The sequence below is a fragment of the Athene cunicularia genome (genome assembly GCF_003259725.1).
Source record: "Athene cunicularia isolate RWA chromosome 15 unlocalized genomic scaffold, athCun1 chr15_part1, whole genome shotgun sequence".
Lineage (NCBI taxonomy): Eukaryota > Metazoa > Chordata > Aves > Strigiformes > Strigidae > Athene > Athene cunicularia.
In genome coordinates this window covers 9403623-9423073 of record NW_020799121.1, presented here as the reverse complement: position 1 = coordinate 9423073, position 19451 = coordinate 9403623, and the positions used below count along the sequence as shown (strand labels likewise).

The 19451-nt window shown below is 49.2% G+C and overlaps 1 protein-coding gene across 2 annotated transcripts in view; it reads left to right on the top strand.

Annotated features, from left to right (window-relative positions):
- Positions 1 to 16417, top strand: part of MMP17 (matrix metallopeptidase 17) — a 55081-nt gene extending 38664 nt beyond the window's left edge. The window contains exons 4-10 of one of the 2 annotated variants that reach the window (XM_026859847.1): positions 1337 to 1620; positions 4583 to 4759; positions 4918 to 4990; positions 7196 to 7278; positions 11419 to 11571; positions 13914 to 14171; positions 15422 to 16417. In XM_026859847.1, the coding sequence (XP_026715648.1) occupies positions 1337 to 1620; positions 4583 to 4759; positions 4918 to 4990; positions 7196 to 7278; positions 11419 to 11571; positions 13914 to 14171; positions 15422 to 15750 (1357 nt within the window). In that variant the 3' untranslated portion in view covers positions 15751 to 16417. Of the gene's footprint in view, positions 1 to 1336; positions 1621 to 4582; positions 4760 to 4890; positions 4991 to 7195; positions 7279 to 11418; positions 11572 to 13913; positions 14172 to 15421 lie in introns of both variants that reach the window. The other variant, XM_026859846.1, reaches the window with a different exon arrangement.
- The last annotated feature ends 3034 nt before the right edge of the window (positions 16418 to 19451 follow it).

The window sequence follows — 19451 nt, the reverse complement described above, 5'->3', positions numbered from 1 at the left end:
TCATAATTGTTGCTTCAGCCTTTAAAAATCTGTCAAGCCATGAATATTTCATGAACGCTTTGGTTGGTGTGCTGGTACACAAGAAATAAAGTATCCCTTATTATTGGGTAGAGCTGGCCAGAAATTTTCCAGCAGAATTGTTTTTTGTCAATAATTAGTCAGTCAACAGTACATTTTCCTGTTTATTTTTGTCAAAATTGTCAATGAAAGATTATCTAAACATACTATTTTAGAAGCCAAGGTGCCTTGTTGCATCTTTTGTCTTTTCACCTCTTCCATTAAATCAACAATATTTAGGAACTGTTTTTCAAGGTTTCGTTAGACAGGAAACACTGACTTTTCTTCATTCCGGCTCAGACCAAACTGGAGGTTTGAATCGTGCAGCTGCAGGGCCAATACCAGTACATGGCTTGTCCCATCTGGCTTCTTTTCCAGGGCAAGGCAGAGCTGGGGACCGAGGGGTGCAGTGCTGATACGCAGGAACTAACAGAGTGATGTGTATAGTAGTGTTGTAAGCCCCTGCACAGCAATGCTTTTTTTACCAAGAAACAAGGCAAGAGCTACTCAACTACAGTGCTCCATCAGATAACCTGTCTCCTGCAGGCAATAGGCTGGAGGCATTTTGAATGCAATTTACATAAAATGTGTCCTTTCCTTTTCCTCCTTGTTATGGATGGCAGTCTAGGAGGCTGCTGGCAGCGTACTGGTTTCAGAGTATATTTTATACCTCCAGCAGACATGCTGGGAAATATATGGAGGCAGCAAATGCGTACTGGGTTTCTGTGTGCTTCTAATAAGAATGAGCAATGACCTGCTGTTTGTTGCAGGAAGACTGATGGGCCCTGTGTATGGTGCAAAGGCTTCAGAAGTCAATAACCTTTGTATATCTGGATTGCACTTGGAACGAATAAGTGGTGAGAAAGTAACTGTCAATAGGTCTGAAAGGGAGCTTAAAAAAAAAAAAAAAAAAAAAAGGGCAAGCTCTGGAAAAGAACTCATGGCATCAGCATTTCCAAGGCTGGGCAAGGGTGGTAGTCCTGGGCATCAGCAGCAGTTTGTGTGTGAAGTGCAGCTCTGAGGCTGACGGCCACCTGGTTCAGCGGGATCAGGAGGTATCAGGATTGAAATCCTGGTTCTTGTTTCACACGCGTGGGATGTTTCACACTCTGGTGAGCAAGACTGACTCCGTATTTCCAGACGACCCAAACTCAGGAGCGCTGGAGGCCTCACCGAGGCTCTGCGACGCATCAGGCCCTGCAGAGCCCTTCCTGGTGGGCCTCAGAGAAGGTATTTCATGCTACTGACCATTCCTCATTTTTTGCCCTCTTTATTTCAGAGTTCGCACCTTCCCAAAAGAGTCCCACCTGGGCCACGACACAGTCCGAGCCCTGATGTACTATGCCCTGAAGGTCTGGAGCGACATCACCCCACTGAATTTCCATGAAGTGGCAGGTAACAACGCTGATATCCAGATAGACTTCTCCAAGGCAGATCACAATGATGGCTATCCCTTTGATGGGCCTGGTGGCACAGTGGCACATGCTTTCTTCCCTGGAGACCATCACACAGCAGGAGACACTCATTTTGATGATGATGAATATTGGACCTTCCGATCATCAGGTAGGCCGGGGGGGAGAGTTGCAGCCAAACACAAGGGCTCTCAGTTTCCCTCTTCTGCTCTGGTGCTTAGAGTGGTTTAGCCTCTGCTTACACCTTCACCCTCAGCTTGGGGATCCCAACAGCTGCTTCTGGTTCCCCCCTCAGCCTTGCTAATGAAATGACAGCAGCCAGCATTGAGGACCTTCTTTATTCCTGGAAGCCTCAATGGCATCTCTGTCTTTCTCCCCGTCGTATCAGCAGTTGCAGAGTTCCCCATCGCCCACCCCCAGTCCCTGTCTCTTCTGGGACCTGGAAGGTCACAGGTTGGATGTGCAGATATTGGAGCTCTTGGATGGGGACTGCATTCTCTAACTTTGTCATCTTTTGGGCAGCTTTACTGACAGATGTCCCATTTCCCTATTTTTAAAGCATATTTATAAGCTGACCTGCTCGGAAAGGGCTCTGTAGTCTGCAGGAAAAAAGCCTCCTGTGAACGCTAGGTTTTTCCTGCCATCTCATGCCCATTACCTGACATCAGGACAGTTACAAGTTACAGTTATATTCTTTTTTTTTTTTTCTTTTATTTCATCTCATCTGGCTAGAGCAGAGTTTTAATAAGCAGAGGGACTTTCAGAAGCGAGTGTTCCTCAGCTGCATGAGCCATCTGTGGGGATCAGGTCCCCAACCTTTGTGTCAGGCACGTTTTGACAGATCATCTCCTCCACAGTCACCAGCTGCTAATTTACTTGTCATGCAACCTCCTCCGCCAGCCTCCCAGTGGGCTCTTGCTGCCTCAGCTTAATGAATTCATTTAGACATAATCATTTTCTCTGAAAGCAGCTAATACATTCTTTCTCCCCACCCCTCTCCTCCTTGCCCACCAGTTGACCTCTGTCCATCCCTGCCGAGTGTTTGTGGGCAGGAGTGTTCACCAGACTGGCTGGAGGAGGTCTGATGTTAAGGCTAAAGCTCTGGATAGGCTGATTCTTCAGGATTCAACCTGCTACTTGGTTCATGCCACTGTGCAATCCCAACTGGTGTCTCTTACAGGGAATTTAAAAAAGCAGCAGCTCTGCTCTGCAGACATACAGGGTAGAGGCAAACACTGAGATCTGGTAGCTTGCTGTAGCAGATGTGTTATGTGATGACGTAAAGAGTGGTGCCCCTTTTGTAGCTGGTGATTGGGAATGCTCGTTGTGAAACAGGCTGGACCGGAGGGGCAAGCTCAGGGCTGGCAGCCCCGCAGGGAGGATCCCTCCAAGCACTGCCAAGGGATGAGAGGATGAGCCTGACAGAGAGAAATCTGCCCTCTGTTTTGAAGGTCCTGGAGCTATCCAAGCTTCATCTTTTATTTATTTTGTTCTCCCTAGTGATTCAAAAATAACAACTTGGTAGGTGATACAAAAATATCCCCAAGGTTGTCAGTTTGGCATTAAAATGTCAGAAAGCATATGTCTTGTTCTCTCGTAGTGCTGGGGAAAACAGCATAGGTTATAAAAATTTTGGCTGTTTACAGACATTGTAAATAATAGTCATCAAGGAAAAAGCAGAATTCAGCAAAAATATCACCCCCAACACCCGAAGCCTGGTGGGCAGTGCTAAGGACTGTGCAGGATCAGCCACGGCTGCTTCTGTGCAACACTCCTGGCCCTGACCATGGCTCAGGGAACAAGGAGTTTCCCTGAGCTCCATGGAGACCTTTCCAACTTCACTGCCTTTTTATGACAAGACTTACAGTCTTTGTAAGAACCATCCTTAGAATCATTGTCACCCTCTGGTATTGCTCTGCAGGGCATTGCTGTGCTTTGAGGGACAGCAGTTGCATGGGTGCTTGGCCCAGCTGGTCTGCAGCTGGGTGGTGGGAATGCACCGAGTAGGATCCGTCCTGTACGGCTCCTGGGAGCAGTTCCTCGTTCGCTCTGGCAGTGGTGGTGTAGGTTTGGAAGCAGACGTTAACCCCTGTTGAGATCTGACCTGAGTGTCCAAGGCTCTGGAGAGTACGGGACAGGTCTGTGTGTGGGTGTGGTATGAGGCACTAGGGGTTGGATTGCAAATAAGGAAAACTGGGGAAAGAGAATAGACATAGCCCAGACTGAGGGAAAGAAGTCAGTCATCAAAGGATGTACTGATATTCAGTAAAGACTCCCTGATGCCCAATGTGGTGTGTGAGGATCAAAGTGTTTGCCTAAGGGGGCAGCCCCCAGAGGTGCAGCCCCACCAGCACAAGGTGTGGAAGGGGAGAAGACAGACAAGTCCTCTGGAAATAAGCTGGAGGTAGGCACCTGCCCCTGCTGCCGTTCCCTGTCAGGACAGCAGTTAGGTGAGCAGGGCTGGTGTCTGATGAGCAGGTGAAGAGCTCTGTGCCTATATGCATGAAGGAAGGATGTGGCCAGGGCAGCAGCGTGCAGTGCCAGCATTGTGCAGGCAGGGAAAGCCCAGCAGAGCACCGTGGGCAGACAGGCACTGCCAGGCGCTCACCGGTTCCTTGGCACGTGGCTTTGCTTGTTATCACAGGCTTTGATGAGCTTCTGGCTAGTGGCTGCAGAAATTTGGTATTCTGGGCATCACAAAAACTGTTGGCAGCTGCTGCAGGGCAGGCATGAGATATGGGAGAAGACTGCACTGGCCCAGCTCCTGCAGGGTCCGTTAGCAGGGATGACGGATGGTTGTGCCGAGGTTGCTGTCTCAGCAGTTTGTCCAGCTCCTCCTCAGGTGCCAGTGGTGGTCTGGGAATAAAAGGGGTGATTCTCAGGGTCTGTGTAGGGCTGAGAACTCACACCATGGGCTGATGTCTGGCTTGCTTTCCATTTTCATGTGATAAATTTCAGTCTCCTTTTTACAACTGGAGAAAAGTGTCTTTTTCAAACTTCACCTATTCCAAAGCTTTTCCTTGCAATTTATCCAACATATACTTTCTCTTACAGCCCACCCAAACCCCCAAAATATAATCAGCTTTTCATTTCAATCTTGTCTTTATTTCTAGATGCTCATGGGATGGACCTGTTTGCTGTAGCTGTCCATGAGTTTGGCCATGCTATTGGCTTGACCCACATCTCTGCCATAGAGTCTATCATGAGACCCTACTACCAAGGTCCAGTGGGGGATCCTCTGAAGTATGACCTACCTTATGAGGACAAAGTCCGAATCTGGCAACTCTACGGTAAGTTTGTGTCCCTCACCCAGCTACGGCCTGTTCCTGCCATGGGGCATGCTAGAATAGCTGTTTTCTGGAGTGACTGGAGCTGGTGGGGAGGATGGTGTTCTCTACTGCTTCTTTGTCTTTATGCATAGGAGTCAGGGAATCTGTGTCCCCCACAGCCAAGCCTGAAGTAAGCAAAACTGATGACCATCCTATCCTGCCAGAGCTGCCAGAGAACCGCTCCACTGTCCCGTAAGTCAAGTTTGTTTCTTTTCAACTGTCACTGATGTTCTTGTAAAGCACATCTAGTAGTGAAGCTCCACTCAAGCATCAGTATCTTGCCTGCTCACTCTGACAATGTATTTCCCTCTGGACCTCTTGTCTTCTGGAAAACACACACACACAGAAAGGGCCCCTTCTTTCTCACATCTCCTGATCATCTCCTGCAAACGCTGTTGCTTTTTTCAAGCAGTATGTGTGGAGACTGGCCAGCCAGACCACAGCTGAAGTGGTTAAGAGCAGGAACAAGTGATAGGTGCTATCTATCCCTTAGCTAATTTTTATTATTCAAGGCACATCCAGAAATTCTGTATCATCTTGGAATGCTTTTCATTTCCCTAAGACTCAAAATTTTACTCATGTTAATGGGAATTTGTCCCCATCACCCTTAGGTGAAGTCATCCTTGCTGAAATTTTAATCAAACTTCCTCTGCAGTATTCTAATTTGTGCAAGCATAACTTAACGTAAATCTTTCCATGGTGAACAACTCTCTAATGTACCTGTGGGGGTGAATATTGGAACAAGTGGACTGATAGCTTGACTCCAACACAGGTTTGAATTGGCAAAGGACTGCTTATACCGAGTGTCATCAAGGAACCAGTGTGCCCTCATCAAGGGAAGTTCTGGATCTAGTTCATTAATAAACGCTGGGAGCTACCAAATTGTTTTACTACCAGGGCAGAAGGAGGGTTAAAAAAGGAAGGGACAGTGAACAAAAAGGCAGGAGTTCATGGTCACACATATTTTTGCCAGATAATAGTAGTGCCCCTGGTGAGAGCAGCAGCGACAGTGCCGGTCACCTTCACCTCCTGGTCTGACCTCATCTGGGGTTTGACCTCAAGGAGGTCATTTCATATCGCCGTGCCTCAGTGACCCGTCTGCAAAGAGGGGGTAACAGCACTGAAGCATGAACAACCAGATTATTCTTACAGTAATGGGACAAAGAAGAATATAATCTTGAAAAAATACCCCAGTGCTGCAGTCACTCTTCCCACCTTGCTCACCCCGCTTTTCCCTGCTTGCTGTGATGCCCACAGCACAGAGGTGCCGAGCACCTGCTTTTGGTGGGGGTGTCCCAGCTACCAGGGGTTGCAGAAAGGCCATGAGGATCCTAAGGGAGCCTTTCTCTTGATTATGCTGAATGCCATTAATTACTTTCTTCCCATGTAGCTTCTAACAGAGCCTGTCCACAAAGCTCTCTATGGCTGTGTTTTGACCTAGAGATGAGAGCATTTCTCCCTGCTGCTCTAGGAAACTATCATCTTGCACCAGCAATAGGAGGAGCAGGACACTTGTTCATGCCAACCCCTTATTCCTGCCCTGTGTATGACTGGGAGGGTGGATGGAGTGGGGTTCACCTCCACATCTGTCATTTTGTGCCCGAGGAGAGCTGTGAAGCTGGTGCTGGCTGCCCAGCACAATTCTTCTATCAGGAAATTAGATTTATGCTTCCCTGTCACCCACAGCAGCTTTTCTGTGCATGTTCCCAGCATCCTCTCCTTGTCCTCCATCAATCATAATTTCTCACATGGGCTTCATAGCACTTTTGGTCCTTCATACTCTGTGCTTTTCCCACCCACCTTGTTAAGAGCAGCTCAGTATCTCAGCTGTGACTTGCCAGGTGGCTTGCACCACATATCACATGGCATTCTCTCGCACGTGGCATCGCCTCCCTGTGTTTGGTCTCGCCTGCTTTCTGCTTTGCAGCTCTGTCACCTCTCACTGGCATTTTGGAGCTCAGCCTCGGAGAAGCAATGTCTCCGGCCACTGGAGTGAGGTGCTGCTTGGCTCTTATCCACCACGTGTCCTGCTGCCTGGGGACAGCCGGCTGAGCCTGTGCCACTGGGGAGCAGCAAGCCAGCTCTGCCCTCACTAGTTACACGAACTGGTAGATGTAGAGTGTGTCCTCACTGACTCCCAGTGATGGTCCCTGGTGGCCCAGGGAGCGTGTCTGCCACAAAGCTGTCTTCAGGCTGAGGGTTCCCCACGCTTGCGTTGGAAATCCCCATGCACATGGCTGGGTGTGAGTGTGAGGAAAGACAGAGGGATGCAGCCTGTGGTCTTCTGCTGGGGCTCTGAGGGCAGGGGAGATGCAGTCTGTGAGAGGGGGGACACTGGGGAGGACATGGCCCCTCGCTGCCCACCTGGGCTGTGCTCACCTGGGCGTCTCTCCACAGGCTCAGGCGGGATGTGCCCAACAGATGCAACACTCACTTTGACGCCGTGGCCCAGATCAGGGGAGAGGCTTTCTTCTTCAAAGGTAAGTGCTCACTGCCGGCGGTCTTTGCATGCATCACCCTGCGGTGACACCGGTGTGACAGTGCAGCGCTGCAGCAGCAGCGTTGGGCAGGCTGGGGCAGGCAGTGAGGATAAGCTGGCTTGGGGTTTGCAGGCTGCGGGACCCACAGATCCAGGGAGGCATCTCATGCTGCTGACTCCTTTTGGCTTGAATCAAAGGGCTTAGACCACTAAGGCTGAGGATGGATGATAAGGAAATTTTAATAATGCAAATCCTGTCTCCAGTGTAGAAGGAGACTGCCTGGCTGGTGCCCAGTCTGTCACAGCGCAGCAGAGGGGGTGTCCACATGGCCAATGGCACTGCTGGGGGACAGGAAGGGATCATAGCTAAATGAGCTGTGATCATTAACATCAATAACAGACTCTGAGGAGGAGGAGGAGAGGGGATGTGCTAGAGGTATCCAAAAGACTGCGTAGTAAATTGACCATTTCTTTCACCCAAAAAGGAGAAAGTCAGTGAAACTGAAACACAATTTATTTAAAAATTATAAAAATTGATATTTTTAAACCCAGCACATAATTACCTGTGGGATTGGCAGCCAAGAGCTTTTAGGCAGCATGAGCCAGGTTGGGGTTCTGGCAGATGGCTGGGAAGGAGAGAGCAGAGGAGCACCTGCAAGCTGTGCTGCTGGCAGCAAATCCTCCTGCCCACCGTGGTTGACAGCCAGCATGGCACCCACAAGGGATGTGTGTCCTAACACCAGAGCAGGCCTGTGTCCATGTGGCATGTCCTGGTGTTTAATGATTCTCTCTGAAGCAACCGGTGACAATCCAGCATGGCACTTTGCATGGTACTCCGGCCCATTGCACTGCACTGCCTGAGTGAAGAACTAAAATTCAGGATATCAAAGTTGAAATCTGGGTTGAACCAAGGATGAACAGAACAAAAAGAGCTCTCCACTGCTTTTTTCCTGGATGCCCCCAACTTTCCTTTCCTCCCATGCTTCACCTTCCCTAATGCTGCTTCCTGTGCATCACTCAATGACAACATGCAGGCGATTGCAGAGCCATCTGGTTCCACATGGGCAAACACTTGCTGGCACTGTGTCCCCAGAGTGCCTGGCTCTTGATGAGGATCCCATCGGTCTGCTCAGCCTGTGCAGGCTGGACTCTGCCGGCTTTCTTTCCAAGATGGAAACATGCCCACTGGGCACTTCTTTCCACCCCTGGCCACCCCAAAGTCATCCATCAGGGAAGCAGAAGTGTCTCCCCCAGAGATCAGGAGCAGTGTCCAGGCACATATAACACATCTGGGTATCACAGTGCAAGTCTCAGGTCACAGGCAAGAACAGCAAAAGGGCTCCAGAGAGTTTGATGATGTCTGTGCCCTCGGGGGACCCCACAGGCTGTTCCCCTGTGGTATTTGTTCAGATGCCAGCTCCAAAAAGCCACAGTAAAGAAGGGAAAATAAGAACTGGTGTCCAGGATAAATGGCTGTCTTTCAGAGGGGGAGCGAGGGGAAAAGATGAGTCTATCCCAGTGTCTATTTTTGGATATATTTATTGTGGGCCAAAATGCAAATGTAAAGAGCACAGTGTCAGCAAATGCCAGCTGCACAGCTGCCTACAGAGCCCAGCACCTCCCTTGTAGCCCCCATCTCTGCCACCACACCATTATGGGCACCAAGAAGCAGGGATGTCACCTCTGGGGCAGGATTTTAATGACCTCCAGTGATGAGCTCCCTCCATCGATGGACATTTTGTTCTGAGCTCGTTCCCTAGCCAGAGAGCAGCCTCTCCCACCACGAAGGCACCAGGACTGGAGCCCCCCCAGGGCTCCCAGGCTTGTCGCATTGAAGGCAATGGTGGGTCTCTGGGCTTTGGAAATGCTGCTTGCTTTGATTTAGGTGCCTCACTACAGATTCCTGAAGTTTTAAAACAACTTTGGCCTCTGTGTGTGTGTGTCTGCACAGTGCGTGCAGCAGTCTTGCCAGAGGCAGCCAAAGTACAGAGAGCATGGTACACAGCTGGGATCAAAATCACCTGGTATTAAAGAAAGCAATTGCCTCAACCCATCATCCATATAAAACGAGACACTCGGGACAGCAGGACTTTACACTTGGCTTTCATCCTGCTCAGTTTGCCAGCTCAGCGGGTGGTTTTAAATCAAGCTTTTTAAACACACACGGGGTTGGGATTTCTTTTTTTTTTTTATTATTATATTTCTGCATGCTAATTCCCTATGGATCTAGCTTTGGCTGATGATCGTCCAAGCAACCGCAGCTCTTTGGCAAGCAGGCTTGGCTGTGACAAAACTTAAGCACGGGCGGACAGGGGCCATCACATTAAGAATTCCTTGCTACTTAATTGCTGTATTCTTTTCATTTTCCTGATAGCTTATCAAAAAAACCCAACCAAACTAACCAACGGCTCAGGCTATGCCTGTCTTCGAGGGTAGATTTAAAGCTTCCTTGCAGCAGTTGTGCACCCAATGAGCCCACTACTAGCAAAGGTTGAAATGTCAAAAGCACTGAGGCTTCCCTTGTCTCAAATGAGTCCAGAGCACTCCGAAGTTCAGATATGTATCTACTAAGGAAGGAGTTATGTTGAGCTGTATTTCTTGTTATAAAGCGAAAATCTGGCTTTGTCTAGTGCCTCACTAATTAGAGATGCAGAGATCATCTTTATTTAATTACATGTGTTTCCATCGATGTACAATGGCCACCAAATTTGAATCCTATTTTTTTTTAACATTCTTAAAAAGAATCTGTAATTACGGCAATTCCTACTACATTTGAATGTATTATTCATTTCTGGGTTTCAGTCAGATAGAGCAAATATGCAAACCAGAGCAGAAGAACAAGAATATGATATAAATCCTTATAATTAGACTAAACCCCCCCCCATCTGCAGATGTTTAAGTGTTAGAGTTTCGCCTCCTGCATTATTAGGCTAAGATCCAATTTCCATAAAATTTTAAAAGACAGTGTCACAATCTGCTGGCTCTGGAGAAACGGCTGACTGTTGTGAATACAAATCCAAAAATGCATCTTTGGTTTCTGTTGCTTATACCCCCTTGGGAATCCATGCAAGAGCAGATGTAAATAACATGCAATAATTTCTAACAGGCAATAACAAATATGAGACAAAGTTGATGGCTGGCTCTTAAACTCTGGCTCAGATCTCACTTCTCTGGGGAAAACGCAGCACAAAGTGTTCTGCAAAAACTCAAGTTGAGAATCCCAGAGACAGGGTGAAGTCAGGTTTTGAGTTGCCCCTAAAATCATTAAGACTCCTCTGGAACTCCCACGTAAGGCTCCTTCAGCAGGAGAATGTTTGGCTTCCTACCTACAGAGGACAAACATGTTTCCTTTTCCATTACCCAAAATATTCCAGAAATACCCCAAGCCAAACTCTTTTCTAGCTGGGGCAGTGTTGCTGCAGGTGCTGGAAGTGTGTTTGCTTATTCCAGCAGTACCTTCAGCCCCTGGGAGCACCACAGGACCGAGATCTCCTGCTTATCCTGCACCTCTAGATGGTACCAAACTCCTTACTTCTGTCTCCTTCCCCACCTCAACCCTTTCCAGTTTTATTAATACAGTTTCCTCCTCCTCTATTTTTCTTAGCTCCTTCACTAAAAAAAATCTCTGATATTTCCATGTTTCATCATAGCATCATACACATTTCTAAATATGAAAGCAGGTGGGCTCCCTGTGTGCAGGAAGCTGCGGGTGCTCCAGAAGAGGAGAAATAGGGACATTTCGTTGGAGGTTCTCACTGAAGGCTGATGGTGCCTGGTGTACCATCAGCTGCTGCCTGGTCCTGTTGGCTCCCAGGAGATCCCTTGTGGAGCAGGGAGGGAGAAGATGAAAGGCTCCTCTCACCTGCTCCGGCTCAGTGGTACAGCTTCACACTGTGGCTAAGAGTATAACAACTCCAATGCAATGTCCGGAAGATTATTTTGATCCCAAAAAGGAAGTTTCTTCTAACAGCTGTCAGAAATAGAAAGCGCTAGCAGCTGCTGCTGGAAAGCAGGATGCCCCTAGTTCATAGCTCCCATCTCACACACTTTGGTTTCTGCTGCTGCCGTCTGCCTGGTGCTCCTGTCCGCTGGCGAAGGTGGGTTGCAGTGTGGTTCAGTAATGTCCAGTCTGTTCCTCCAGGCAAGTACTTCTGGAGACTGACTCGCAATAAGCACTTGGTCTCCCTCCAGCCGGCTCAGATCCACCGTTTCTGGCGGGGTTTGCCGCTCAACCTGGACAGCCTGGACGCGGTCTATGAGAGAACCAGCGACCACAAGATTGTCTTCTTCAAAGGTGAGAGCAAACAGTGCTGGAGGCAGCATGTGCGTCTCCAGGGTGTAGAAGCCAGTGCCAAGGTATCTTGGCAGTGTTTTGACCTCTCCTGCAGGCAGGAGACACCAGTGACAGCCATTGAGCATCTCCCAGGGTGGGTCCGAGACCTGTTGTCCATGAGCAAGGCCAGGAGAAACCAGCTTGTAGGGAGGGCAGACAAAAAGTAGCAGTCATGTTCCCCAGAAAATGAGGGAAATCTCATTGAAAAAACCCCTCTTCATTGAAGAAAGACAAATCTAAGTGAATTCTTAGCTCTTCAAGAATGAAATAAAAGCAGGAACCACCCACGCACACACTTTACACGTTTTGTGTTCCTTCTTTGGCCTCTTCTCTTTTTTAGTATTTATTGCCAAGAAGAGGAGAAGCAGCAGCAGAGGGGACAAAAATGAAACCTGAAGAGCTTGGTTTTGCTAATTATAGATCTGGTACTATTTTTTTTTTTTTCTTAAAATAAGTGGTATAATCCTCTCCTTATATTTAAAACAACTCACAAATTTCTTTCAAAATTGCTGGAGGAAAGACATTAGCTCTTGGTTCCTATGCAAATGTCCAAGTCCTCGACAAACTGTCCACACGTGCTGGTTAGATGCTACCCAATCCCCCAGCAGGCACTGGCTCTTGTTTCAGAAAGGCTGTACACTTGATGAGCTAAATACATCCCAGCTCTCTGTGCTCCCTGGCTGGAAACTCTTTTTGTCTCCTGACCGTTCTGCTCCACGTGTGGTGCAATTATCAGTTTTGGAAGTGCTGAACCAAGCACTTCTGAAAGCAATAATTTGGTTTCAATTCCTTCAGCGAGGCTGGAGGAGCAGCTTACATCCTGCACAAGCCTCTACGCTCGCAGCAGCGTTTCCAAGAGCAGCCGAAGCCCTTCCAGGCTGCCCGTGCACCCCAGAGCCACGCCAGGCCCTGCGTCTCCCCAAAGAACATGATGCAAAAGGCTCCACTGCATGTTTCCCACTGCCTCAGGCAACTCACCCCACTCTGCCTTTCCACTAATCCAGAGGGAATGGGGCCAGCTGGAGGGTGGTAGCCCATATGCTGGCACCCGACAGGTCCACAGACCACAGCCGCACTTGGTTCCTTCCCATTTTCCCTTCTCTCCCTGTTGAGGACCCACAGACCTCTGTCAGCCTGGACAGATGTCCAGCAGTTCAGGTCCAGGGGATCCTGGCTGCCTGTGAGGCCAGAATTACAGCTGTGCCACAGCTGGGGCCTTGCCCTTCACAGCACTCCATGGTCACGCATGATGTGTAAGTCCTGCCTAGCTCCCAAGATTCAACTCAAAATTTTCTTTCCAACTATAAAATACTGTCTCATTCTCTCTCTCCAGCACTGTTTCACTGATCCCTGGACAGAAACCAAAGCACACAAATTACACTGGCTTCTAAGGTCCTGCTGCTGATACATGGGCATGTATTTAATTGCCTCTTCAGATTTTCTAGAAAACCTAGGGAGAAAAAGGCCTGATCTTTAAAATAGGTTGTGTGATACCTAAAAGAACATTGTGGGTTCCCAAAGAAACACTGTACAAACAGAAAGACTGTCCCAGTGGTTAGAGGATTATGTAGGGATTGAGAGATCTGGGTTCATTATCTTGTTCTGCCACAGACCAGGAGCCAGTCAAGTTGTGCTTCATTTTTATTGGAAAAAAAAAATCCACCATACTGACAGTTCTCTTCTGCCCAGGGTAGGGCTAGGGGGAGCTGACTGTGTAGAACACTTGAAGAGCAGTGAGCTGCTCAGATGGGATTTGTCCAGCCCCCGGGCATCTTCTTTACATCCCTTAAGATCCATAGGTCCTTCAGCCCTGCTGGCCTGAAAAAGAGTGGCAATTTCTCTTCCAGATCTGGACTACACTTTCCTTCTCATGAGTCAAATAGCAGGCAGAACATGCCCAATTGGCTCACAAAAGCTGCATGTAACTTTCTGTTTCTCACAGCTCAACATCAGGCAGAAATCAAAGGGGCAGCAAACCAAATGCCACCACCAAATACATAAAAGTGACAACTGTACTAATGCTATCGGCGTGTTCATGTCCTAGGATTGTCACACCTGCAGCCATTCAGGAGTGATGGGGGGCTATGCTCCATGGAAAGCCTGACACAAAAAAAGCAACTGTTCAAAGATCAAGGTTCCCCACTGGGCTGCTGCCTTCCCATCCCCATCCTTAAATGCCAAAAGCTCAGTCCTGAGGATTGTTATGGCAACAGATAATGAAACATCCACTCATCTGCAGGAGAACGTTAATTTCAGCTGTGAAACAAATGTGATTTTGCTCTGTGCTTCTTTCCTTTCCACAGGAGACAGATATTGGGTCTTCAAAGACAACAACGTGGAGGAAGGATACCCACGGCCGATCTCGGACTTCGGTCTGCCACTGGGAGGAATCGACGCCGCTTTCTCCTGGGCCCACAATGACAAGACTTATTTCTTTAAGGACAATCTTTACTGGTGCTACGATGACCACGAGCGGAGAATGGATCCTGGGTACCCTTCAGAGACCATCCTGTGGAAGGGAATACCAAGCCCTTTAGATGATGCCATGAGGTGGTCAGATGGTGAGTCCATATGCTGGTTCAAAAAACACAAGAAAAAAAATCAGTGCTTCATTAGCACTCGGGCTATAGCCTCTTTTACTGTGCCTGCTGATATAAAATGCTAAGCCCCAGATGGGACGACAGTTCCTGGTGTCTGGAAGCTGAAGAGGGAGGTAGGCTTCCAGCCAGAGCTCCCCACACCGCTTGCTAAAAGACTTTGTAATTTCAAGCAGGCAACAAAAATATCCTGGGGGCCTAATAATCTGGGGGGTTTTAAAAGAACACAGTTGATGTTGTTCTGCAGTAATTTTTATCCTGATATGTGTTGATTTGCTTCTCACTGAATTTGTTGTCATTGGATTTTTAGCTAAATATGTGAGGATGCAGACAGAAAATATTTTTAAAGGAGATGTTTTCCCCAGAGTTACGACTTATTTTCCAGGGATGAGATTTCTCAGTGGTTTCTTCTCTCTGAAAAGACCACAAAAATTTTGTCACAGGAGATGTTTAAAACCAGCCACTTGCTCACAACAAAGTGGCACTTCCCAGTTTTATTTACTGGCAACCTAACAGTATAATAGCAACCATTAAACCAGGCAGAGGGGAGGGACGTTTCCAGAGGTTTTTCAAGCTAAATTTCCAAAGCTGTTGAGAGCAACTGACCATTCATGTGGGTTGGAGTCCTCCCTGAGTGTGGGAGCTGCTTAGAGAATTCATAACCTCCCAGTTCAGAGTGGAAAAAAACGCACCTGAGAGCAGAAGGTTCCCAGGGCCCTGCCAGGCTCGGGTTATTTATCTGAGGGCAGGGATAGCAGCACACCCCAGCTCATTAGCAGGTGGATGAGGTCTTCTTCAGCCTTACCATGCCCTGTTACAAGAATGTCTACTGACAGCCGATGAGAGATGTGCGTGGTGTGTCCAGCCGTGGATTTACTAGTGGTTTTTACCCTGCACACCTTCGGTACCAGGGGGGATGTATCTGCTCTAGGACCCGCCATAGAAGAGGTGACATCTCACCACCCACCTCCCATCTGCCTGGTGTGAGAGATCCTGGCCAGGTGTAGCATCATCTTTTCAAGCACCCTCGCTAGCAGCCGCTATGCTCCTGCAGTGAGAGAGAGGGGGTTGGCAACAAGCAGTGGTATTGCATGTGCCTCGCTCCCAGGGACCAGCTGGGGTGGGAGTGCTCCTCTGCTGCTCCAGGTGCTCCTTTCCACTGGGAGAGCACACATTGCCACTTATCTTGCCTTTGGGTTTTGGTCTCTTCGCAGGTGCAAGTTACTTCTTCAGGGGTAAGGAGTACTGGAAGGTGCTGGACAGTGACCTGGAAGCCCAGCCTGGTTATCCCCAGTCCATCGCCAGGGACTGGCTGGTGTGCAGCGACATGCAGTCTGACGCCCCAGAAGCGGCCGGGAGCAGCAGGACTGGGGCACGCTCCAAACCAGGGCACCATGACGAGAGCCGCTCAGAAAACGGCTACGAGGTCTGCTCCTGCACCTCGGCCTCCCCATCCCTCCGGGCCTGCCCTGTGCTCAGACTGTCAGCCAGCCTCGTGCTGACGAGCGTGTGGACAGCAACACTGATGTGTGCGGCCCTATGACATCTCATCCCGCAGGCGAGATAACGCCATGGTGCTCCAGGGAGGGGAGGTGGACACGATCCCATGATGCTAACTGTTGCAAGCAGAAAAACATTCCTAGGAACATGCCAGTGAAGGGTCTGAATTCTCCATGAGAAATGAACACTGGTTTTGAGTTTTTTTCTTTTTATTTTAGTTTAAAGGTCTAATAACAGATTTTGAGTTCTGCACCTTCTTATTCCCCCGTCCAGTTAAAGCTGAGAAGCAGCCTAATGTTGAATTTAGAAATGTTCCATAGAGATGTGTTGCTTTGGATGTTTAAACACGCCAAACAAGGGAGGGGAGAGCTACTGTGATTGAAAAGGAACAGAAGAGATCCTTCTGAGGCAGATGGCAACATCCCAGAGGAAAGGCAGCGAGGCTATAGGCGAGAGGCGGTAGTTATATGCTGACACAATGTACACATCCTATTGGATGTACTAGGTAGAAAGAAACTTTGACTCCACTAAGATTAACTGCAAGGTGATCATTTTACTGTCAAACGTGCCGTGGTCACTGATGTCTTGGTAACCCATATCAGTTTCTAAAGGTCAGAAACACCTTTGCCTCTCAGAAGGCAGCGCAGCTTCTCTTTGTATCTGAGTCATTTGAATTTAACAATTTCTCTAATAAACCTTGGCTGCCTACACCGAGCTCTCCCAGTCCTCTGCCAGACCAAGCCTGCCACCTGCAGTAAGGTGCTGACTGCTGAGGTTTGGGTGCAGCCTCACCTCTCTTGCAAGGAGGAACCTTGCTGAGTGCAGCCAAATGAGATGCAATTACACCCACCACCCCAGCCTAATCTGTGCACATGAACTCCTGCTCTTGGCGTTCCTGTTTTAGGAGGGATCAAGATGTATTACATTCATTTCTGACTGACATACCTGGCTGCGCTGTGGAGGAGGGGCTGAAGGGGGGAGGGATGCTGCACAGTCAGCCTCAAACTTTTCTTGATGCCTCTGCCAGGAGTTTGGAGCAACAGAAGCAAGTTCAAGTGCTGCATTAGGATGTTCCTGGGTTTTTTTGTCTTGCTGCTAATCCATTTTCTGCAGTATAATTTGGGTATCTGAGAGTCCTTGAAAATGGGGAGTGAGAACCTGTGCTAGGAACTGCAGTAGAGATATCAGGAAGGCCAGGGCCCTCCAGTCTGGTGTTGTCGAGGAGGGTTAAAGGAGAAAAATGGGCAGCAGCCACTGTAACACACTGTTCCTCTCTGCTCTGCTTCTGTAAAGCTTCTACAGTAGCGCCTCTTGCTGCCTCTGCCAGGGCCAGCTCCTGGAGGGACTCAGCAGCAGGCAGTAAGCCACAGGCAGTGTCACTGCGGGACCCAAGGCTGTGCCATGGGCCCTGTGCCAGCCAGGGCTTCTGCCATGGGGCTGGGCATAACCCAAAGCCCCCCATGGCACAGGGGGAAAGGCAGAAGAGCACTGTTGCCTCCTGATAGAAAAAAGGGGTCACCTTGAGTTTCTCTCTCTGCCGTTTGCATTTTCTAACAGTCCAACTCACACAGTGCAGCTATTTTCAGGACGATGTGCTACAGCATGATGTTATGAGGCATGAGTCAATGGAAACCTCCCATTAAACCATTAAATATCCTTGGAAAAAAAAAAAAAGGACAAACCAAAAAACCTCACACGTAGCAGCTCCCTGTGCTGGGTAAAGCTGCCTCTGTTATTCCCACTGCATCAGTCTTGCTCTGCCCAAAGCAGCTCCCATCCCACCTCTGCCTGCCCGGCGGAGCAGAGGCCTCAGGGGCAGGGTGCTGTGGGTTGCCATCGTGGGAGATGGGATTTGCCTTCAGTTCACAACGCTTTTCTTCCTCTCCCCTCTCATGCCAAGAAGACATGGTTTTTAGTCCTTACTGGAGTGACACTGCATGAATGTCAGCATGTTATAGATTCCTCTTGGAAGTGAGGCCAGGTACAGTATCTTGGGGAAGACACCCTTTCTCTTTTTTTTTCCTCATTTTTTTTCTCCTTCCACAAAAGGACTATCCAGAAGCTGCATCTGAAGGATCAGAGGAGTCAGGGACGTGGCTAGCGGTGGTTTTTCCAGCCCAACTAATGAGCCTGCTGTGGTGACAAGGACTGGTGGCCCCACAGACGTGCTGATGTGGTCACACTGGTGCTGGGACCCACACTAACGGGACGTCAAGTTAAATTAAGTTTATTTAACATGGGGGGACTGTGATTTATAAAGCAAGCGTGTGGAAAGGCTTTCAATACGCCCTTCTCTACTTCAAATTATGCATTTTGATGATCAGAAATGGAGCAGGAATCAGGGTTCTGCTGCTGTGGACAACCCTCAGGGAGGATGGAGAAATGCTGCTGCCTCCTCCCGGCATGTGGCTTGCTTGGCCATTCCCCCCGCCACTGGCAAAGCCCCCCTGCCATTGCCATCAGCTCCAGATGTGGCCGCAGGAGGTTCGAGCTCCCCTGGATGGAGACGGGAGCTGGAGCATTTTCCGCTGAGGTCACCAGTTCAGCACGGGGCCAGCTGGGCGGGGGCACTGGCAGCAGATGTCGGCGGCACAAAGACGCCCTTCTAGCCAGTATGGTGGTGCTCAAGGTGCTGCTTCCTTCTCCCATGGAGACACAGCAGTTCGTCTGGGTGAAGCAGTGCGAATCCATTGGTGAAAGGGTTTCACGTTTTACACACTCCAAGCAAAGTTGGGGGGCTCTGGCACTGGGGAGTGGGGGGCTGTGAGGTCCCCAAGGCTCCCATGTGGTGCCTCTGCACCTGCCCCCCGCCCCCAGCACGGTGTATTTGGAAATCCCCAGCATGTTCCAAACACACTTGCAGATGGCTCATAGGGTTATGGCAATAGGTGCAAATCACAGCATGACCCCGGGGAACATATTCTCTTGTGTTTTCCTCTAACGTCAGGCTCACCGCCTGTTTTTCTGGGTGTGGAGAGGCTGGGCACTGTCTCTGAGAGAGGCTGAGTGGGTGCACAGCCAGCTAACAGCAAACATGTGCATAGGCTGGGGGCTGTTCCGCTGCCGGGGGCTGCAGACCCCTCTCTGGGGGCACAGAGGAGGTGGGGGGCAGCAGGCTGGGTCTGGGCGAGCAGCAGCGTGGGCATCCCTGGCAGAGCCGCGGGAGGACAGCAGACAGCCATGGGCACTGCTCCTGGCCCGGGGAGCTCTGCCTCCAGGGGCATAGTCGTGCTTCCTAGCGGCTTAAAAATAAGACTGCAATATAAATGCAGTCTCTGTACTCCAGAATATTGCAGATTCTCTGCTGCCAGGCTCCTTGGCACCATCCCTGTGCCTGGATTCCTCTGGTCCTACCCAGAGTCCCTGGACTATCTCCTCCACAGCAACACCCTTAGTCTTAGCTGGAAAAGCCACCTCCACCCTCCAAAAAAATAACCTGAGCATCATATTCCTATTGCATATTGCCCAGTCTGGATATTTTCCGACTCTAAAATCTCAGAGGATTTTGTGAGGTCATTTCAGGGTTGAAATACGTCTCCTATGTAATAGGAGTGATGGGAATTTAAAAGGGGGGGCACTGGCCATCTGAACCCATGAGTATTTAAAGCTGAAAACCTGAGTTTATGGCAGCTATGCTTGCTGCGGCTGGCTCCAGGGTCCCAGTCAAGGTTTTTCCTGGCTCTTGCTCCCACCCATCCCCAGGCTCATTCAGACCTCAAGGCCTTTTCTGTTTTGCTACCATAA